Source organism: Nymphalis io, chromosome 29 (genome assembly GCF_905147045.1).
Source record: "Nymphalis io chromosome 29, ilAglIoxx1.1, whole genome shotgun sequence".
NCBI lineage: Eukaryota > Metazoa > Arthropoda > Insecta > Lepidoptera > Nymphalidae > Nymphalis > Nymphalis io.
Window position 1 is genome coordinate 2,489,812 of NC_065916.1, and position 24,046 is coordinate 2,513,857.

General features: G+C 40.3%; 1 protein-coding gene across 1 annotated transcript in view; it reads right to left on the reverse strand.

Annotated features, from left to right (window-relative positions):
* LOC126779787 (uncharacterized) overlaps nt 1-24,046 on the reverse strand; it is a 57,903-nt gene that overhangs the window by 27,180 nt on the left and 6,677 nt on the right. The window contains exons 6-29 of the mRNA XM_050503923.1: nt 23,814-23,992; nt 22,670-22,858; nt 21,529-21,672; nt 19,784-19,972; nt 19,226-19,396; nt 18,806-18,922; nt 16,709-16,816; nt 15,471-15,561; nt 14,510-14,619; nt 13,378-13,465; nt 12,654-12,784; nt 11,921-12,056; nt 10,285-10,808; nt 8,529-8,979; nt 7,878-8,062; nt 6,495-6,670; nt 5,324-5,445; nt 4,314-4,470; nt 2,495-2,660; nt 1,986-2,158; nt 1,376-1,526; nt 993-1,136; nt 529-699; nt 238-357 (exon numbers count right to left, since the gene is read on the reverse strand). Coding sequence (XP_050359880.1) covers nt 238-357; nt 529-699; nt 993-1,136; nt 1,376-1,526; nt 1,986-2,158; nt 2,495-2,660; nt 4,314-4,470; nt 5,324-5,445; nt 6,495-6,670; nt 7,878-8,062; nt 8,529-8,979; nt 10,285-10,808; nt 11,921-12,056; nt 12,654-12,784; nt 13,378-13,465; nt 14,510-14,619; nt 15,471-15,561; nt 16,709-16,816; nt 18,806-18,922; nt 19,226-19,396; nt 19,784-19,972; nt 21,529-21,672; nt 22,670-22,858; nt 23,814-23,992 — 4,193 coding nt within the window. The remainder of the gene's footprint in view (nt 1-237; nt 358-528; nt 700-992; nt 1,137-1,375; nt 1,527-1,985; nt 2,159-2,494; nt 2,661-4,313; nt 4,471-5,323; nt 5,446-6,494; nt 6,671-7,877; nt 8,063-8,528; nt 8,980-10,284; nt 10,809-11,920; nt 12,057-12,653; nt 12,785-13,377; nt 13,466-14,509; nt 14,620-15,470; nt 15,562-16,708; nt 16,817-18,805; nt 18,923-19,225; nt 19,397-19,783; nt 19,973-21,528; nt 21,673-22,669; nt 22,859-23,813; nt 23,993-24,046) is intronic.

Genomic DNA, 24,046 nt, shown 5'->3' on the forward strand with positions numbered 1-24,046 from the left:
GTGAAGGAAAACGTCGTGAGGAAATCTGCATGTGTCTAATTTCACTGAAAATCTGTCACGTGTGCCGCATTGGAGCAGCGTGGTGGAATAAGCTCCAAGCCTTCTCCTCAAAAAAGAGGAGAGGAGACCTTTAGCCCAGCAGTGGGACATTCACAGGCTGTTACGGTTCAAAGCCTACTCAGCAGGGCAACAGGGCAAACTGTAGGAGTCGGGAGGGAGAGGTCAATGCGCGCTCACGATGTCGACGTGCAGCGCGTTGAGCACGCGGCGGCGCGCCGTGCGGGCGAGCGCGGCGAGCAGCGCGCGCTGCAGCGGCTTCGCGCGCGCGCGCAGCTGCTGCCGGCTGGTGACCACCGCCTGCGGACACGCGACTACTGCAGCAGGCGGCCGGGTAATTGTAATTATTATTTACATGTATCGTGAAAACTTGCGATGAGCCGACCCGGGGAAATAATCCTTGAATATGAGTCGCTAGTATTGTTTAGAGTACGAATGTGAGAGACGTCATCGAGACGGCTGATGTATTACATGAGCCAGTAGCGAGACGAGGGGAGGGGGGCCCTCGGATAGTACACGCTCCAGTCCCCCCCACACGTCGACGCCCCGGCTGCCGACGGCGGCCAGCAACGAGCTGAGCGCGGCGGAACATGGGTGACGGTCGAGGGGGTTGTCCGACACCAGTGGCTCTCGAGGCTCCACCTGGAAGGTCAAAATGTCATCGGTCACTTTTGATTCAAATGAGTCGAATTGTTTTTTAAAAGAAATGATTATTTATTGAATCGTTTATCGTTGCTTCATTCTAATCAATCCAGAAAGATTAAATCACTTTCGATTTAGCAATTACTCAACATATCGACTTCTGAATACACTTTTTTTTTATCACGATACTTACACACTTAGGTATTTCACAGATAATATTTAGAGGTTAAATTTAAAATTTAAAGTCTGCTTCTTGCATTTTGAACAGTATTTTAAAAACAATACTTGTCTACCTCCTCAGGCTCCTGCAGCAAATCGTAAGCAAGGGGGTTCTCTGAAAGCGTACGCGTGAACATGCGCGTGTGCATATCGCTATGTGTCCGCGTGTGCAGTTCGCTAAGCGACGTGGGGTCGGCCTGGTGGGTCACGCGCAGCCTCTGTAAGCATACTCATTATCTTCAATTCGAGATTCACAGTATACTCTCTAATGAACAATTTCGATTTTTAATTATTTATTTTTCAAATTAATTTTACGCTGCAATGCCGATAGATGGCGACACATTTGGTACTATGCATTGACACATATTATAAGTTTAAATATTTCAATTGTTACTATAATTAAATATATTAACTATGAGAGGTGGCTGATTTGTGCCATATAAAGCCATGTTCTAACCCACGGTTCCCTGATCGGCAGGTCGAATTCCTCGTCTCCGATGAGCTTGTACCAGTAGGTCTCATCGAAGACGGTGGCGTACACCTGCGGCTTCGGATCTCTGAGGATGATCGCGGTCGCCATGCAATTGTAATTAGCACAATGAAACAACCTGTGGACAAAATAAAATAATTGATTATAATTCATCAATTTTTATGAAATAGGTAGGCAGACGAGCTTATAAGCCACCTGATAAGTGGTTACCAACGTAATTGGTGGTGGTGTTGGTAAGTGGTCACCAACGCCCATAGACATTGGCATTGTAGTTTATTTATTCTTTTTAATATATTAATATATGTATCTCCACGGCGAAGAGTCTCTCAACATTATTCACACAGTTTATGCAAATAATGTTGTGACCTACCAACCAAGGTGCTCAAGAGAATTGTGTGAGCATGTGAGCTCACGCACACATTAACGCACTTACAACAATAAATCTCAGGCTGACGTCATCAGCTCGAATTCTCAGTTAGTGTGACCGTCTCCCTACTGTGTTTACAAATAAATAAGTAATATCCTAATAATGTTTTCAAAATCTCTCGCCTATATAAATATGGCAGGACATATATACCTGCAAGTTTTCTCCATGGCCTGATCAGCGCCCTCTGGACACGAAATCTTGGCCCTCAGAGTGAAGCAGAGCTTGCAGACGGTGCTGATCAAATAGAATGGAGTGTCGCGCACCGTGTCACTCATCTTGCTGTACAGCATCGACCTTGGAGACTCTATGTTTGCTTTTGGCACCTGGAATTTGGTATTTTTTTTCAATTTAAATTACATACCACCTGATGGCAAGACGTCAGGGCAATTTAAGAAATGTATATAAATAATATATCTATGTATAAAAAACGCTTCAAAACACAACACAACAATACTATGCAATGCTATTTGGCGGTAGAATTTGTGATGAGTGGGTATCTACTCAGATGCTATGCAGATTTATAAATTATTATAAAAGCAAAAGTGAGTTAGTTCGTTAAGCTTTCACTTCTTTCAGTTTTGAGGAGTGCAGAAAAGGACATAGGGTATCTAAAAACCCCCCTCCCCTAGCACGCAGGCGAATTTTATATAAAGTCTTACCCTTTCGAACGCAACCACGATAATGTTGAGCGCCCTCACATAATCCATCACGCATTTCTCGTACGTGTAATGGTTGGATATCGCTCTCGGAGTCATCATCAGCGATGTGAGCAGTTCATTGAGGACGCTGGACAAGAACTCCTCGCAGAGAGACGGTTTTACGTATCTGTGGACAATGTTTAATACAGACATAGTATGTGTCTAATTTCACTGAAATTCACAGGCTGTTAAGGTAAGTAACTGCTAATGTCTATAAGCGTACTGAGCAACTTTGACTTTGAATATGATATTTATTATGGTATCGAATTTTTTTTGTTAATTTCAGCTAAATTGTTATCGGGTCTTTGTAAGTAAATGTAAATTAAAGTGTTTATATACTTATAAACAAGTGTAGTTGTATTGTGTTATAAATAGAGATATATATATTTGACGGGCCGGTTGGCGTGGTTGGTGGATACCTGCCTTTCACGCCGAAGGTCGTAGGTTCGATTCCCAGCAAGGACAGACATTTGTGTGCATTAACATATCTCTTTGTCCCGAGTCTCGGTGCAATTATCTATATAAGTATGTATTTACAAAGGAAAAGTAGTATATGTAGTATATCAGTTGTCTGGTTTCCATAGTACGAGCTCTGCTTAGTTCGGGATCAGATGGTCGTGTGTGAATAATGTCCCGGGATATTATTATTATTATATATTAGACGAAAACTGTCCGTAGTGTATAATACAGCAGAGCTATTAGCGAGTCGTATGGAATATGTAAATATAAGGTTTGTTTATCTTCATTCTTCCTTCGATTGGAATTTATTAACTTATTTTTATTTGTAATCAACAGCGTTACAAAAATGTTTGCAGTTACTACTCATTACTGAAGTAAGGCCACATAGGATTACAATTTTATAATGCGAAGCTTCAGAAAAAATAAAAGTAAACATAAAATTAAAGTATTATTATTTACAGTAAAAAAATAAATAAAATAAATGCATGCTTAAATGCATGCTTGCTTAATTTTAATTCGTATGTATTGTTTGTGTTTGAAAAGCCGAGATGGCCCAGTGGTAAGAACGCGTGAATCTTAACCGATGATCGTGGGTTCAAGCCCGGGCAAGCACCACTGAATTTTCATGTGCTTAATTTGTGATTATAATTCATCTCGTGCTTTACGGTGAAGGAAAACATCGCGAGGAAACCTGCATGTGTCTAATTTCACTGAAGTTCTGCCACATGTGAATTCTACCAACCCGCATTGGAGCAGCGTGGTGGAATAAGCTCCAAACCTTCTCCTCAAAAAGAGGAGATGAGGCCCAGCAGTGGGACATTCACAGGCTGTTACGGTACGGTACGGTTTGTGTTTGTATTCACTTGTTGGGTGTGTATGTTTGTCTGTGTGTATGTGTGTATGTGTGTGTGGTTATTCACTATATTTTTTGCGATGAATTTGAATTATTTCTGTATTCAATTGCATTTTGTATAAGTGGAAAAGGAATAGGGTATTGTTGCACTCACGACGGTTTGCCGCTAACTTCACTCGTAGTACACACAGTAACGCCGTTTGGACGCGTTTCGTTAATAAATTGAACTTACTTTTGTGTTATTTTTTGTTTAATTTTGAAAATAGATATTTATTCAAATCATTTGAGAATTATGCCATCTATCTATATTAATATTATAAATGCGATGCACTGAACCGATTTTGATGAAATCTAATATGAAGTAAACTTGGACCCCAAGGAAGAACACAGGCTATTTTTATATCAAACTCGCGGGAGAAGCCGCAGACGAGAACTAGTTTTATATAAATTATGTTTTACAGATATTACCTCAACAGCGGTACCATGAGTCGGTTGCATATGCCCGGCCCCCGCCCCGTGAACGTGCGCGAGTACACGTACTGCAACATGTATATGTCGGCCCGCTTCGCTAATTTCGACATGCACCTGACGATTGCGTCTTCCCACCAGCCCTTCGAGTTGTCACCTGTGAAACGATAGAATAATCACTCGTTAGAATATTGTACATTTGAAAAGCGGGAAAATCACTGGTGCTAGAACTTTGTGCAAGCTCGTCTGGGTAGGTACCACCCACTCATCAGATATTAATAATAATAATAATATCCTGGGACATTTTTCATACACGGCCATCTGATCCCAAATTAAGCTTGTACAAAGCTTGTACTATGGAAACCAGACAACTGATATACTACATATACTACTTTTCCTTTGCAAATACATACTTATATAGATAATTACACCCAGACTCAGGACAAACAGACATGTTCATGCACACAAATGTCTGTCCTGGGTGGGAATCGAACCCACAACCTTCGGCGTGAAAGGCAAGTGTTCTACCAATCACGCCAACCGGCTCGTCAAATTATTCAAATTATTCTAAAGCAAAACAGCAGTACCTGGCATTGTTGTGTTCCGGTTTGAAGGGTGAGGGAGTCGGTGTAATTGCAGGCACAAGGGACATAACATCTTAGTTACTAAAATCGGTGGCGCATTGGTGACGGAAGCGATGATTAACATTTCTTACGATGCCAATGTCCACGGGCATCGGTGACCACTTACCGTCAGGTGGAACATATGCTCGTCCGCCTTACTCTATATAAAAAAAAAAGATTTGTTTTTTAAACGTCCTTGTGCGCACTAAAGTTTTTTTATAGGAAATTTAAAGTACTCTATTTGTATACAGCGGAGGTCGATCTGCAAAAATTAGTTTTTGTGAGTTTCCAGCGGAGAACCGCTCGAGAATGTTCCAATTTAAGTTCAGCGACTCGACAGCCTCGGTAGCCTCGGTTGCAGGAGCGGCCGGCGAGTGGGGGGCGCACCTTCCGCCAAGCTGGCCACGAGCTCGAGCGCGCCGCGCCGCCCGCGCGCGCCCAGCGCGTGCAGCGCGGCGCGCGCGGCGCCGCCCGACTGCGGCAGCTGCGCCGCCAGCGCGCCGCGGACGCTGCGGGCAGGCGGACGGTACAGCTCTTGCTAGCGCACATTGCTACGCGTCGATCCAGGCGTAATTACGCCACGCGTGTATTCTACCGACCCGCATTGGCAGCGTGGTGGAATAAGCTCCAAACCTTCTCCTCGAAAAGGAGAGGGGGCGCCAGCCCAGCAGTGGGACATTAACGGGCCGTTACTATATCACTACTGTATAATGCGTGTGTTGGATGCGTCTTATGTACGACTAATGGAGATCAAAATAAATGAATGAGTAAATAAAAATGCAATTTGGGAATGAAATGGATGTCTTCAGAAGTACAAAAAAAAAAACATAATGTTAAAACTTCTTAAAACATTTATTTTCGGCATAAGAACTGTATTCTGTTTTAAAATTTGTTCATATTTTATTATTATATGGTTTACTAGTAATATTGTAGTGCTAATACCATTTATACCATAATAATCATGTTCTCCGGACCGATTTCGGCCACGGCGACCAATTTCAAGAGAAATTGGCCAACTACGCAGGAGATATTATAGTGCACGAGTGTGTGCGCAAACACAGGTGCACTCTCTATTCCCTAACTCTCATAATCCGATGGGACGGCAATCCGACACGACCGAAAAGAGTTTAGGCGCAGGACCAACGGCTTTACGTGCTTTCGGAGGCACGGGAGTGTATACACGTCCAACTTTCAGACTCCGAGCCGCTACTGAGAATTTTCTGACAGAAAAACCCAATAACTTTTTATTGACCTGACCTGGGAATTGAACCCAGTACCTCCAAGGTCTACGGCCTTACATCAAACCACTAGACCAACGAGGCGGTCAATACATATATATATATATATACATAACTATTTTAATATTTTTTTTTCCAAATGGTTTTGATATTAACTTTATATGTTATTTTTTTAATTATAATTTTAGAGGCTTAGTGTCTCTTGCGTGTCATGGTTTCCTATAAGCACGGCAACCGATACTTTTAATCCTAATTCGTAATTATTACTGTGTCATGTGGGTAATGCTTACTAAATGAATAAAATTACAGAAAATACTCACTCATTTTCGTCATTTAATAACCCAACTAATTTTAAATTATCGGCGAAGTTCCCCTGTTTTATGATACTGATCACCCACTGCACGGGCCTCGAACTCGACGGCAAATTAGGAGACAGTTGCAGTAATATGGAATACTTCTGATCGAAGGTCGTTATGCGTGAATAAAGCGGCCATACCTGAAATAAATTTTTAAATACACGTATGAGATTCATAGACTTTATTTCTATTTAAAAAATCACCATAACATATAAAGAAAATATATAATACACATATATACTAAGTAGGCATGCGTCCGATATATCAAAACGAATTCAAAATCCGATTTCAAACACAAATGGATTTGTAACGATTTCACAAACTAAAATTTAGATGTTGAAAATCGACCTTCTTTTTTTTTCACGCAGTGGAAACCTTCAGAAAGGTACCCAGCTTCCATGGGGAGGGACTGGGTTATGTGGGAGTTTTACTCACTAAAACCACTGCGATGGCCGTCCTCGGCACGGATCGGAGAGGATGCGGGATCGTGTTGATAGAACGCATCCGCGGCCTCTCCAGTGCTTTGCTCCACTCGTGGCTCATCAAAAATCGACCTAGCCGAACCAAACGCCAACGATCTATAGATCGCTACCACTAAAAGATTTCGAATCGACAAATAAAATCACTAGATATCACCAAACGAATTGCGTATGGTATCCAAACGCAAACCGATTGTTGCGTACTATGAAATTCGCTCTCTTTCTAACCAATTGGAATAAAGCTGAATAAAAAGGATAGCGCGAATTTTGCGATTCGGATTTCGATTTGTTGGTTCTGCTACGGAAATCTATTACACAATCATCGACCTTACTATTAAGTACTTAAAGACTATATTTGCCCGAGCGCAAGAGATTGAGGCTAGGCGTTACCGAAATCGGATTCTGGAATCGATTTGTTAATCTGAAATCGGATAAATATCAGTTTGCGTTAAAAACCAAAAACGCCTATGACTAGTATCAAGGCAGGAGGTTTGATATCAATTTCAATAGCACAGATTAATTTCATTAGAGAGATTATGCCAATTACGCAGGAGATATTACAGTGCACAAGTGTGTGCGCAAACACAGTTGCACTCTCTATTCCCTAACTCTCATAATCCGATGGGACGGCAATCCGACACGACCGGAAAGAGTTTAGAGTAAGTGTACACACCCGTAACTTCCAGACTCCGAACTGCCACTGAGAAAATTCGACACAAAAACGATCGACCCGACTTGTGGTTCGAACCCAGGACTTCTGGACACTAGACCAAAAGTCATACAATACGTACAAACCAATCGATCAAAATACCTTTCAAATACCTTTTTTTATAACTTTTTTTTTAATTATTGCAAAACGTCCACTCACCGCATCAATAACGTCCACCAGTTCACCCCCCCGGTTTCTCCTCACTGCGTACTTGACGACATCGTTGAACAGCGAAGAACACTGCTTCACACCGGCCAGCAAAAATGAGTACGGTCTCTTTATCAAGACATTGAAAGTCGCTGGTATGAAGGCTCTTACGAAAGACACGTAAGATTTTGGACCCCCTACAAAAAATAATATATATAAGCCGTATATAATAATAACCCTTGTTGCTCTTTAACGTTGCTTTTAAAAGCTGAGATGGCCCAGTGGTAAGAACGCGTGAATCTTAACCGATGATCGTGGGTTCAAACTCGGGCAAGTACCACTGAATTTTCATGTGCTTAATTTGTGATTATAATTCATCTCGTGCTTAACGGTGAAGGAAAACGTCGTGAGGAAACCTGCATGTGTCTAATTTCACAGAAATTCTGCCACGTGTATTCCACCAACCCGCATTGGAGCAGCGTAGTGGAATAAGCTCCAAAAACCTTCTCCTCAAAAAGGGAGAGGAGGCCTTAGCCCAGCAGTGGGCCATTCACAGTCTGCTACTGGTACTGGCTCTTTAACGCAAAAATTACTAATTAATTTGACGTCAGAGCGGCAAAGTTATAGTGATCGTGCGATTCAGTCTTGCAATTTATCACTTACCAGTTAAAAATATTGATATTAGTTTTTCATCGTTATAAAACTTCACAGAAATGGCGACCACGTCGTATAAAAACGCCATCTTTGTTGTCAGACATCTTTCCAAGTATCCCGTTGAGTTCATCTTCAACACCAATAGTACCCATCGTTTAATATAATCGGAAAGCTTTATCAAAATCGATTCATTGTCCCAATCATATAAATTCGTTAATATATTTATTGCGTTGACACATAACTCGTGTTTTGCTTCTAATAAATATCTCTCTAAGAATTTAGTTATTTGTTTTATTGGTAACGTTTTGATAACGCTTTCGAAGCTTTTATTTATCAAAACCGAATCGTACTTTTTCGTCCTCTTCAACAATGACAGACATCTCGACAGCTGGATATTCTGCGACACTATTGATTCCGGTGTCAGCTTCTTAATAGCTTTTGCAAGAAGCTTAAATGTATTCTGTAATATGATAAGGTGTTTAATTCATACAATACACAAGTGTGTGCGCAAACACACTATAAAAAAGAAATTAATTAAACAAGTACAAAATGATATTCAATAAAAGTCTAATTTAAAATAAGACTGTTTTTTTTTTTTTTTTTTTTATAGAATAGGAAGGCGGACGAGCATATGGGCCACCTGATGGTAAGTGGTCACCAACGCTCTTAGACATTAGCATTGTAAGAAATGTCAACCATCGCTTACATATCCAATGCGCCACCAACCTTGGGAACTAAGATTTTATGTCCCTTGTGCCTGTAATTACACTGGCTCACTCACCCTTCAAACCGGAACACAACAATACCAAGTATTGCTGTTTTGCGGTAGAATATCTGATGAGTGGGTGGTACCTACCCAGACGAGCTTGCACAAAGCCCTACCACCAGTGAAATGTTGTGGCATCTGACATGTTGTGGCATCTGACATTCGTGGTGGGGAAAACGGAGGTCGGGAGGTCTTTAAAGGCCGGCAACGATCTGCAAGCCTTCCCGTGCTACAGGTGTCTCTGGGCCTTGGTAGTAACTTCACATCAAATGAGACTCCTACCCGTTTGACCCTCTTACATAAAAAATAACTCGTACTGAGGAAACTTGGATAGAAAAACACAATAGATTTTAATTGGCTCGACCCGAGGTTTGAACCAAGGGGTCTTCAGCATGAGCCTTATAAGCTACATACTTACATAGACTATACTATGAACAAACCGATTTAATAGGGCCATATATGTCAATATCACATATGACCCTATTTGGTGGAAGGGCTTTATGCAAACCTGTCTGGTACCAAACGTCATAATGTCACATATTCTGCCACCAAATACCAAAACTTCGTTAAGTTGTATTCCAGTTGGAAGAGTGAACCAGTGTACTACAGACACAAGGGACATCGGTGGCGCATTGGCGATGTATTGTATGGTACTGGTGGTAGAGCTTTGTGCAAGCTCGTCTGGGTAGGTACCACCCACTCATCAGATATTCTACCGCAAAACAGTAGTACTTGGTATTTTTGTGTTCCGGTTTGAAGGGTGAGAGAGCTCTAACTACAGGCACAAGGGTCATAACATCTTAGTTCCCAAGGTTGGTGGTGCATTGGTGATGTAAGCGATGGTTAATATTTCTTACAATGCCAATGTCTATGGGCGTTGGTGACTTACCATCAGGTGGCCCATATGCTCGTCCGCCTTCCTATTCTATAAAAAAATGGTCAATATTTCTTACAGTGCTAGTCTAGTGTTGCCATTTCATATATAAAAGAAATACCTACCACATGGTCTATATCAACGAGCGCTTCATTATATTCAGCTATAAAATTGAACAGCCCATCTTGTCCATCGAAATCTTTGCAGGAGAACAGTTTATTCTTAAACTTTCCAATTATAATCTTTGCGGTATTATTATCAAAGCCATATATCCGTTTGAACTCCACCAAAACTTTTAAATTAACAGCTTCGAAAGTTAAATAATAATCAACGATAAATAGACAATCCTTTTTGTTTTCGAAGATATTTTTTACAAACATCACCGCCACTTTGATTAGGACGTCCGCCATATTTTCATTCATCGAGTTCAAAAATCTGAATACGATATACGTGGTGTTCAATAAAACGGTATCATCGAACAATTCTATTTTATCCTTGAAAACGACTGTGCCAATTTTGATGAGGTTCGCGTCTTGAAATTTCAACACTTTTATTAGGATATCCGGTAGATATTTCTTGCATAACAGATTATTATCTCTCAGTAATTCTAGTAATTTCTCGATCATGTCTAAGATGGCTTGTTTGTAAACTGAAATGAAAAAGATTTCATATTGGATATTAATTTTAATATTGGCAAGTGGGTGCGGTTTGTGATCGTGACGTCACCATTGCTAGTTTACGAGATTTTTATCCAGAATCTATTGCTGGAGAGGCTAAGGCTAGTCAATGACAGCTATATTAAATAAATCCCCTCTTCATCGATTACTTACGTTGCTTAGCGGCCGTTTGGTTAAACACTGGATTCTCTCTTTCTGTTATCATTGATTTGACATATGAAAGAAGAAGACAAAGTTGAAATAATCACGTCCCAGTGACAGCCTTTTACTGGTGGTAGGGCTTTGTGCAAACTCGTCTGGGTAGGTACCACCCACTCATCAGATATTCTACCGCAAAACAGCAATACTAGATATTGTTGTGTTCCGGTTTGAAGGGTGAGTGAGCCAGTGTAATTGCAGGCACAAGGGACATAAAATCTTAGTTCCCAAGGTTGGTGGCGCATTGGCTATAAGCGATGTTTGACATTTCTTACAATGCCAATGTCTAAGGGCGTTTGGTGACCACTTACCATCAGGTGGCCCATATGCTCATCCACCTTCCTATTCTATAAAAAAAGCCTGTTAATGCACCACGCTGCTCCGATGGGGATTGGTGGAATACACATGTGGCAGAATCTCAATGAAATCAGACACATGCAGATTTCCTCACGATGTTTTCCTTCACCGTCAAGCACGCGATGTATTATAAACACAAATGAAGCACATGAAAATTAAGTGGGATTGAACCCACGATCATCGGTTAAGATTCACGAGTTCTAACCAATGGGCCATCTCGGCTTATAACATCACGCCCCACGAAACATTTATAGGCAAAGCAGTTATATAATATTTATATAATACATTTAGCGAGTTTCAATTTTAACAAGTTAAATTAATAATTAAAGGAAATGTCAAGAAACTAACGGCTTGACTTATAAATATATAAGCACGATGCTCAATAGCTGTTTAGTTTAACATTGATTTCTCTCTTTTTGTCATCATTGATTTGGCACATGAAAGAAGAAGACAGAGCATTGTTTAACTATTAACCCGCTTAATAACGTAATATTTTTTTTTAAAAAAAAAAACGTCTCCAATTACTTACATATTGAATCTTGGTAATAAATAACGCTTTCAATGACATACTGGAGTAGCACACCGTCTGCTTCGGATTTGAGAAGCTCTCCTAATGTTTCCAGAAGTATTTTCCGAGAAAGTTGCAACTTCTCCCGTTTTATATACTGCGGATTAAAAGTGGATGAATATAGCTATATTAGTGTAATATATATATAAACTTAGCAATATTCACTTCAAGATTATAATAAAAAATATCATTACCAGGGGACGTCGTAACGTTGCACAACGTGCCTGACGCCAAAAGTGTTCCAGGATGTGTATATATATATATATATATTAGCGATTGTCTATGGACGATACACTTCGTAACTGTCTAGAAATTATTATTTTTTTACCATTATTTTACTATTACGCGCGCGGTTACCATAGTAACTGTTATCAGAATGAGATACCAATGTTGTAATTGATTTTCATCGCATAAATAGCTAATTATAATTCATCCTTAATTAATTATTATTTTTAATTGATATTTCACTTATGTCCTAAGAATATGATATATAGACTTTATATTATTTTTTGACTTTATACTATATATATAGACCCAAGAAGCGCTCGATGTTGAGAGCACACTATCTCACTAAGTAGGACGCTTTAGTTCGGGCACAGTGGAGGCATAGATGCAGGAAAGCGGACCCTGGCGTTACTAGGCCGGGCAAACGCTAGGCAGAAGAAGATTTAGTACAACTAAGAGTGTCAGTCACCGTGGTCAGCTCGTTCGCACAGACCGCCCCGGACAGCACGGTGCCCACCCGCACGTGTGTCCCGCGGCGGGACAGACACACCAACACCCGGATTAATGCGCTTTGGAGGACTTCGTCTTCCTTCGTTGCCACTGAAAAGAACACAGGATTTATTAATTTAGTTTATATATAGATTTGCTAGCGGATGTACTAGTACTAGAAACACTCGATGTACGTTTGAAAGAAAGGCGTAGTGTTCTTGCGCCGATTACAATTGAAAATATTAAAGTGCTCGACTACCACCACCACCCACTCATCAGATATTCTACTGCAAAACAGCATTACTTGATATTGTTGTGTTCTGGTTTGAAGGGTGAGTGAGCCAGTGTAATTACAGGCACAAGGGACATAACATCTTAGTTCCCAAGGTTGGTGGTGCATTGGCTGTGTAAGAAATGTCAACCATCGCTTATAGCCAATGCGCCACCAACCTTGGGAACTAAGATGTTATGTCCCTTGTGCCTGTAATTACACTGGCTCATATGCTATATATATATATATATATATATATATATATAAACGCTCGTCCACCTACCTATACTATAAAAAAATACTAATGTACTCTATTCAATCACTCACACGATCAACAATCTAACAATCGACCAAACGAGACAATTTCTCCAGCTCGGAGTTTGAACCCAGGACCTTGGCTACCACTGGACCAAATAGGAGGATATATACTTACAGTTAGCACAGATAACAGCGCACAGCGTCTTGCAAGCGTCGACATCCTCTCGCTCCAGCGCAGCTTGCAGCACTCCTTGTAAGCTGATCTAAAATTATAAGCAAAAACATTTAATTGATATGTAACTTTTTCTTTTTTTATTAACATAATAATTCAGTGGCCGCGGTTTGCCACGCCGAGGTGGCCCAGTGGTTAGAACGCGTGAATCTTAACCGATGATCGTGGGTTCAAACCCGGGCAAGCACCACTGAATTTTCATGTGCCTAATTTGTGATTATAATTCACATTCATTCATTCGTTCAAAAATAATATCGTGAGGAAACCTGCATGTGTCGAATTGCATTGAAATTCTTTGCCACATGTGTATTCTACCAATCCGCATTGGAGCAGCGTGGTGGAATAAGTTCCAAGCCTTCTCCTCAAAAGGGAGAGGAGGCCTTGTACTGTACTGTTACTGTGCGGTTTGAACCTGCAATATTCAGTTAAGATTCATGTACTCGTATATATATTGTAGGAATATAGGAGGGTAGTATGGGAGGAAGTGTATAAAAAGGAGGGTGGACGGTAGACAGTGTCGTGTTGCTAGAAAATGTCTTCCGACGGGGCGTGGCCTAGCGGCGCGACTTGATCACGCGATGATCATCGTGGTGGGGAATTGCCCTGCCGAGCTCATCGGCCAGCCGGGCTGGCTCGAGACACATCTGCTTGGACTCTCGGTGGTGACGGATATCTCCTAAATAATATTCCAGTTGCTCAGTTTCGATTCCTTTGTTCTATTTGTGTTTATTGTTGTATAGTTGTTTTGACTTATCTCTTTTTAAAAAAACCTATTTCTATCTTGATTTCTAACAATATATATAATATTGTAAATGCGAAAGGAAATCTGTCTGTTACGCTTTCAAGACTAAACCACTGATTCGATTTTGTTAACATTGTAATATGAAGCGAACTTGAACGCCCCCTAAAACGCAGGCAAAGCCACGGTCGAGACTATATACATGTAAACGTTCGTTATTATTAATTGTCATTAATCACATTAGATACCCGGTGCATGACGATCGCTTCAGTAGTTCAAGCGTAACAAACAAATAAACAAACTCGCTTTCGCATTTATAATAATTAAGTAACTTACCTTTATAGTTGTATCCAGATACGGCAACTCGAGTGATATTTTTTTATTCAATTTGCCAACGAGGATATTGTCCAAATTCGTTGTATTATTATTCCTTCCGCCATATTTACCTGAAATTATATAATGATTAAACGTTAACTGCGATTTGCATCGACAGGACTTAATACCTTATACTACAATAAGAATCTTATATATCTAACATTTCTAATAATATTATAAATGCGAAAATAATTGTCTGTATGCCTGTTATGATATCATGGCTAAACCACTGAACGGATATAAAATTTCTCCTCCCCCCACAATCAAAGCCGGAGGCCAACTCTAGTTCTGAAAAAAAAAATCTGCATTTTTTTATAGAATTGGTAGTCGGACGTGTATATAGACCAGGTTGGTAAGCGGTCAGCAACGCCCATAGACATTGGAATTGTAAGAAATGTCAACCATCGCTTACATCACCAATGCTCCACCAACCTTGGGAACTAAGATGTTATGTCCCGTGTGCCTGTAATTACACTGGCTCACTCACCCTGCAAACCGGAACACAACAATACCAAGTACAGCTGTTTTGCGGTAGAATATCTGATGAGTGAGTGGTACCTACATAGCTGAGCTTGCACAAAGCTTTGCTGGTTAGGCATCAGTATACACCTCAACCTGCATACCAGCGGTAAAATAAAATTTAATTTAACTTATGCAAAAGTAGTTTTAAGATCTCCCAATATTTATTTATTATTTATATAAATAATTTAAAAGTATATTTGTTCGATGTTGGATTAGTTCAGAGCATATCCGATCCTTTATCAGAATCTGCTGGGATGCTCCTGGAATTTGATCTAATAGCAATAAATAATAAGAGATGTTACAAAATATAAAAGGGACAACGGGACTGGCGTGTCTGTGTAGGACAAAAGTCCCTAAATTAAATAAAGAACATATATATATATATATATATATACATTACCTAAGAACATAATAATATTTCTGTATAATATCCTGTCGTCTTTGTTACGTTTGTCGATCCGTTTCAATCTGTTTTCGACGCGATGAATTATCTAAAACAGAAAAGTTTGTATTGCGTTTGATAGCTCGTTATGTAATAATAATAATATCCTGGGACATTTTTCACACACGGCCATCTGATCCCGAATTAATCTTGTACAAAGCTTGTGCTATGGAAACCAGACAACTGATATACTACATATACTACTTTTCTTTTTTAAATACATACTTATATAGATAATCACACCCAGACTCAGGACAAACAGATATGCTTATGCACACAAATTTCTGTTCTGGGTGGGAATCGAACCCACAACCTTCAGCGTGAAAGTATCTACCAACCACGCCAACGGCCCGTCAAATTATATAAATTGTATTTAAAAGATATGTGTTTATATAAGAGAATACTCCCTAACGGGATATAAACGGTATTAAGATGCGCGTGCGTCGTCTGCCGTTATTCGAACGGTCACCACCCCCATAGATATAGGAAATATTAACCATCGCTTACATAGCCAATGCACCACCAACCTTGGGAACGAAGATGTTATGTCCCTTGTGCCTGTAATTACACTGGCTCACTCGCTCTTTAAGAATTGCTGTTTGGAATTAGAATACGTAATGATTGGGTGTTACCTACCCAAGGCTTGTACAAGTAGGCCGTTTTTTATATAGTATGTTAATATATATTTAATGAGGTGACTGCCTCGTCCGTCTAGTGGCTTGATGTAACGCCGCAGACACGGAGATCCTGGTTTCAATTCCCAAGTCTGGCGAATAAATAGTTTTTGGGTTTTTTGTCAGAAAATTCTCAATAGCAGTCCGGAGTCTGAGAGTTGGAAGTGTGTACACTCCCGTGCCTCGAAAAGCACGTAAAGCAGATGGTCCCGCGCCTGAACTCTTTCCGGTCGTGTCGGATCGCCGTCCCATCGGATTATGAGTTAGGAAATAGAGAGTGCACCTGTGTTTGCGCACACACTCGTACTCTATAATATCTCCTGCGCAGTTGGCTGATCTCTCTTGAGATTGGCCGCCGTGGCCGACGTGCTGACAGCGTTTAGCTATTGCTGATAGATAACGCGCAATAAACATGACGTCACAAGGTAATAATCCTTATTATATAATATTAAATACTCGTTTTTTTTTTCTTTATTCAAAGTAAGTAACAAAGGTCACTTATAAATATGCATATGGACTCACTTCGTTCGTGCGGGCCTCATCACGTCCAGGTCTCTGCATAAATTTATCCAGCACATACAGAGCTCTGCACAATAATGCCGTTTCCACCTCGTTCCTGGTGAATATTATCTGAAATTGATTATGTTAATTAATATTTACTGCCTTTATATCGTGACACGAGACCAGCCCGTTGCCATTTTAATTTTAGCGCTTGCGTAAGCCAAGTGGACAGCTAAAACTACGTGTGGAAACAAGGGAAAAGAAGAGTAGGCAAACCGAGGAGATGATGGGTTGATGACCTCGCGGAAATAGCAGGGAGCCTTCACCCGCGGAGGGGCCCATACCATAGCATACAAAGATATATATATATATTATGTACTGTTATGGGAAAAAAAGACTTTATTATTATTATAATTAACATTTAAAAATTATGTCTGTTTGTTACGCTTTCACATGTTAACTACTTCGATCATTTTTATAATGATTTTTTTTTTGCTTACGTCATTTAGTTCTATTTTATTTTAAGTTTACTTACAAAGAATGTAATATTTTGTTTTTCCTATGCATGTTAAGTTACTCTTTAAGTTAGGTATGCAAATTTTATATTTTGGTTATTTAAGATTGTAGTCTAGAATAAGAAACAAAATCGTACGGAGCGTTGGCTTCCTATTTAATAAAAATAAAATAAAATCATTTTATTTAAAAAAAAGCCGAGATGGCCCAGTGGTAAGAACGCGTGAATCATAACCGACGATCGTTGGTTGAAACCCGGACAAGCACCACTGAATTTTCATGTGCTTAATTTGTGTTTATAATTCTTCTCGTGCTTAACGGTGACTGAAAACATCGTGAGGAAACCTGCATGTTTCTAATTTCACTGAAATTATGCCACATGTGTATTCCACCAACACGCACTGGAGCAGAATGGTGGAACAAGCTCCAAAACCTTCTCCACAAAAAGGGAGATGAAGCCTTTAGCCCAGCTGTGGGACATTCACAGGCTGTTACGGTTACGGAAAATATGAAATTTTGCATACATATTGTCAAATGTGCAGTATCTAACACGTAAACCCCCCCTAATTTTATTTAAGCCTTTATTGTTGGTACTAAATGCATCAATAACAAAATTTAACTATATTTATATATTAATCTTAATCGGATTTCTGAGTTTAGTGATCAGCTTGAGACATGGGCCTCTTCCAGGGCCTTCCATCCGCCTCTGTTCTTCATGCTATGTGTGTATATTATAAGCCATTTTTCACTTAGATATATTTCACAGGCTGAAGTCTAAATTGGAGTACTTTTTTAATTAATCAAGTAAATAATTTGTGTCCGACAAAAGCTGAGACAGACAAAGTCATTAGACTATTTAAAATTATTACCCGTTTGATTTTAATCATTTTCTTATTTTATTGCTTAGGATATAAGAAAACACTCTTTTTTTTAATATCACATAAGTGAGTTTGTTTGTTTGTTTGTTACGTCTTAACTACTTAACCGATCATCACTAAAATTTCGCTTACACGTTGTCAGAGATACATTAAAGGACATGGTAGCTCACAACAACCCCCCCCCCTCCTCACAAGCCTCGGGAGCAAACCATTTATATTTCAACACGGAGAGTATTTTAGCTCCAGTCGAATCGATTGATAACTTATATAATATAATTGCGTGTGCCTAACAACACACTTTTCTCCCACTCATTATGAAAGGGACGGCAAGTGTGAGATGATGGGAGTCTAGTGTAGGCATCGAAACACCCGAAATTTGGACCTTGGACCTCGGCAGTTTTTTTTTATAAATTAGGAAGGTGGACGAGCATATGGGCCACCTGATAGTAGATGGTAAGTGGTCACCAACGCCGTTAGACATTGGCGTTTTAAGAAATGTCAACCATCGCTTACACAGCCAATGCACCACCAACCTTGGGAACTAAGATGTTATGTCCCTTGTGCCTGTAATTACACTGGCTCACTCACCCTTCAAACCGGAATACAACAACACCAAGTACTGCTGTTTTGCGGTAGAATATCTGATGAGTGGGTCGTACCTACCCGGACGAGCTTGCACAAAGCCCTACCACAAGCGAGATGCAGTCTCATAAGTCAATACACATACCTCGAGGGCGATGGTCATTTCTGAATCACGGTAAAGGTGATCGTTTGAATTTTCTATGAGCGCCACCGAACATAGTAACTTTTCATCGTCCTCTAAGCACTGCTCTATTGAGATATTCTGAAACAAACAATCTGTTTTATTGACGAACATTTTAACTTTGCCGCTCTGAAGTTGCAGATAGTTTCGACGTGATCGTTTTTTAACATTCGATATTCAAAGATCGGACAATTATAACTTTACTACCGACGTGATCTCGTTTCTCGGTGCTTTTGAAAAAATTCTGAAATTATTTAAATGACAAACAATATAGCTCTATACTCTTGTATCTTCATTTTCGGACGTTAAATAATTTTAAACTTTTCCTTTAGGTGGAGTATTATCGACAAATTCCAAAAACTTAATGAGTCTACGAGCACGCACCTCGTAGGCGACCCCGGTATACACGGCGCTCACCACGGCCGCGCACACCGCCCGCGCACATGTGCGCGCGGCCGCACACAGCGCGCGCACCAGCGACGCGTGCGAGCGCATGTGTAGCCGCTGCACGAGCACCAGCACCGACAGCTGGGACGCCAGCCGCGGCGGCATCTCCTATTAATAAACATACATAAAGATTAATGTCAAGCTAGAGTTGATAAATTTAAAGATCAAGGCTTCTATATCATAGCAACGAAGACATCGATACAAAATTTCAACATCCTGTTTTAGAACAAGCGTTTGAGGGTAAAATATACACAGAGGATGAGCGCTGGAAAAGTGACGTAAGGGGGGGGGGCCGGTCCAAGCACTACGCGTAGACTCATCTTATAGTGTTTTGAGCAGCTCCTAGCGTTCTTATGTTTTGCACGGAAAACGGGTAGATCAGCTTAGTGGTGACACATCCCACGTGAGGCAGAAATAATCGTAACTTAATAAATTCTCCATTGGACCGAATTTCGGAATACAGATTCTTATATAATGAACATATTCAATACTCACTTCATCACCTAAGGCCTCTAGCGCTCCCAAAATATTTTCAATCACGTCGTCGGCAATATCCGAGGCATTATCTATCACATCTATATTTGTATTGTTGTTAGTGTTGAACAAGTCGTTCCACAGCTGTATATATTGTTGTTGTTTGGAGGCTGTACGGTATGTCTCTGATATGAGGAAGGTAATCGCCGCCTGGAATATATAATAATAAATAATAATGTCCTTCAGACCGATTTCGGCCACGGCGGCCAATCTCAAGAGAGATCAGCCAACTGCGCAGGAGTTATTACAGTGCACGAGTGTGTGCGCAAACACAGGTGCACTCTCTATTCCCTAACTCTCATAATCCGATGGGACGGCAATCCGACACGACCGGAAAGAGTTAAGGCTCAGGAAGAACTGCTTTTAAGTGCTTTCCGACGCACGGGAGTGTCCACACTTCCACCTTCCAGACTGCGGGCTGCTACTGAGAATTTTCTGATAGTAAAACCCAGTAACTTTTTATTCGCCCAACCTGGGAATTAAACCCAGGACCTCCGGATCTGCGACCTTACATCAAGCCACTAGACCAACGAGGCGGTCATAATAATAATAATAAAGTATAAGAAATTTATGAAAGAATATATAATACAACATATATATTGTACAACAATGCAATTTTAATTACATTTGTAAAATAATTATATTAATTAGTACCAGAGATAAGTTATATATATAAATTGTTTTAGTTTTAGTAACTTGCAGACAGCCATATTACCTTACAAAGAGAGTTTGTTTCTTTAAACACAATGAATGTATGTATATATTTTATTTACTAGTGGTAAATTTACTGGTGGTAGGGCTTTGTGCGAGCTCGTCAGGGTAGGTGCAACCCACTCATCAGATATTCTACCGCAAAACAGCAGTACTTGGTATTGTTGTGTTCCGGTTTGAAGGGCGATCGAGCGAGTGTAACATCTTATTTCCCAAGGTTGGTGGCGCATTGGCGATGTAAGCGATGGTTAACATTTCTTGCCAATGTCTATGGGCGTTGGTGACCACTTACCATCAGGTAGCCCATATGCTCGTCCGCCTTCCTATACAATAAAAAATATATATATTTGTATAATGATGATGGTAAGTGGTCACTAACGCCCTTAGACATTGGCATCATTGATATCAATAATATATAACTATGTATATATATTATATGTATATAAAATAAAGCCGATTCGTCTAGAAAATTCGCTCATTTTGAGTTTATAATTTCACGCTCAGATGAATGTAGTAACAGCCTATGAATGTCCCACTGCTGGGCTAAGGCCTCCCCTCCGTTCTTGAGGAGAAGGTTTGGAGCTTATTCCACCACGCTGCTCCAATGCAGGTTGGTGGAATACACATGTGGCAAATTTCGGTGAAATTAGACACATGCAGGTTAGGTTTTCTTACGATTTTTTCCTTCACCATCAAGCACGAGATGAATTATTTACACAAATTAAGCACATGAAATTTCAGTGGTGCTTTCCCGGGTTTGAACCCACCATTCGTTCTAACCACTAGGCCATCTTAGCATACAAATGAATGCGTTGAATGAAATTCGGACACATTAAGTATTAACAAAAGTTTTCGAATCGAAGGCTTCTTAACTAAATACTCACATTTTTGGCCTTTCAAGAGCAGATCCTTCCGATCCAATTCTTCTCCTTAAAAGTGGAGACCTTAGCCCAGCAGTGGAATTATCCCATATAACTTTTTTAATCTATACTCACATTTCTTATTTCCTCATCTGCTCTTAAAATTGTACGTACTATAACTTCCTTTCTTTTAATTTCGATGAACTTGTCATAAAAAGCAATAGCTGTTTGGAGGAGACAATCGCTGTGCACCAACTTTGACTCCACACACCACGATATCTGGAATACGTTAAATTAACGTGGTGATAACCAGGTTAAGTGGAATAGTGTTGTATAATAGTCTGTATTTCGACGAGCCGGTTGGCGTTGTTGGTGGATGCTTGCCTTTCACGCCGAAGGTCGTGGGTTCTATTCCCACCCAGGAGTGATATTTGTGTGCATGAACAAGTCTGTTTGTCCTGAGTCTGGGTGTAATTATCTATATAAGTATGTACTTACAAAAGAATAGTAGTATATGTAGTATATCAGTTGTCTGGTTTCCATAGTACAAGCTCTTTACGAGCTTAATTTGGGATCAGATGGCCGTGTGTGAAAAAAAATGTCCCGAGACATTATTATTATTATAAATAAAGGTAAATTAATGAAGAACCGTTTATAGTCCGTAATACAGCAGAACAATTATAAAATTGCATGCAATTTGTAAATGTACGGTTTGTTCACTTTTGTTCCTACCCCGATTGGAATATGTATTTTTTTTTCAGCTTTCTGTCGTCTACTGCTGGACGAAATCCTCACCCATAGAACACCAACCATACCGATCTTGGGCAGTCCACATCCATCCCGTTCCTGCTACCTTTTTTAAATCGTCGGAATCGGAATGTAAAGGGAGTCGACAACAACCTAGGCTCCCTACCGTCAACCTCACCTGCTCGTGGTACATCCTGCTAATCAACGAACGAGGCTCTGGCGACCGAAATCGTGGCGGTATAACCACGCAAATGCTGGAATCCGAAAATACAAATCCTGATAGCGGGCAGCAGCGCTATTAGTGAAGGATTTCCAGTCACTTCGGTCACCCACCCGCCTGTCAAGTGTGGTAACTAAGGCAAATTCCCCCCTATGAGCGACGACACAAATTTACGGCCCCCAATTCCCGGTAATCGGAATTCCTGGCCACGGTAACGGTGCGATGGGGGGTGATAAGAATCCGCGGGCTACGGCACAACCACTAACGGCTAGGAATATGTATATTATATATATTTAAAAAAACACTTACAGCTTCGCATGTTTCATAATTTATATTCCCATGCCTTATATCGAACTCCAATGTTTGTATGTCTACATATTCGTTCAAATCTCCGACACCCGTGGATTTATATATGTCCGATAATACGTAAAGCGCTGTGTATTTTTCGTAATAATAACTTGATCTCAAATAAGGCGTGATTTCTGTGTTTATTATGTTCTGGAAAAAAAAAACATGCTCAACATGGAATTGTATTCATAATTGGCAGACGTGTGCTATTTTGCTTGAACGCTAAAACTTAAAAAATGTATCCATTGCCTAAATAGTTACATACGATGATTAAAAAAAAAAGTAATGGCGGAGACTTAAGAAATTGACGGGATATGGGATATTTAAAAATTATAAGAGACTCGATGTATGTTCGAAATGACTGTTTATAGTGATGGTTTTTTTTTTTTTATAGAATAGGAAGGTGGACGAGCATATGGGCCACCTGATGGTAAGTGGTCACCAAACGCCCTTAGACATTGGCGTTGTAAGAAATGTCAACCATCGCTTATAGCCAATGCGCCACCAACCTTGGGAACTAAGATTTTATGTCCCTTGTGCCTGTAATTACACTGGCTCACTCACCCTTCAAACCGGAACACAACAATATCAAGTATTGCTGTTTTGCGGTAGAATATCTGATGAGTGGGTGGTACCTACCCAGACGATGATGAGTGGGTGGTACCTACCCAGACGAAAAATGGTTTATTCTTGGAATTGAGTTTATAATTACAAGTGTGTTAATTCGAATTGTTATAGTTAAAATAATTTATCATAAAGTAATGCATAATGAAGCGATATTGACTACTTAAAACACTTGAAAAACAGAAAAAAAAATTGGTGGTATCATCCGCTTAAGTGGTTTAATTTAACGATGTTGTGTCTTCTTCTTTCTAATGTCAAATCAATAATGACAGAAAGAGAGAAATCGGTGTTTAACTAAACAGCCGCAAGTTTATAAGTAAGGCCGTTAGACACAAATAGATTGATTTTTTTTTGCTGTCCATACTAATATTAAGACTAATCGGCATTAAATTATTTTTTCTTCATAGGCCTCGTCGGGGGGAAGTTCGAAACCAAAGGAATCGAAGTTAAAAATGAAATAATTTGAGCTGTCGGATGTAACCTTCAGTAGCTCGTGCCCCACCACAGGCGTGATGATGCTGTACAAGGAGCGCACGGCCTCCCGCGCGCACTCGCGCGCCGCCCCGCGCACGCGCGCGCCCACCGCCCCGCGCACGCGCGGACACACCCACATGCGCTCGCGGAACAGCAGCGTGTGGCGGTCCAGCAGCGTCAGCACCGCTGGGAACGAACGGCAGCTGATTAACTAGCTCGACGAGATATAGATTTGCAACT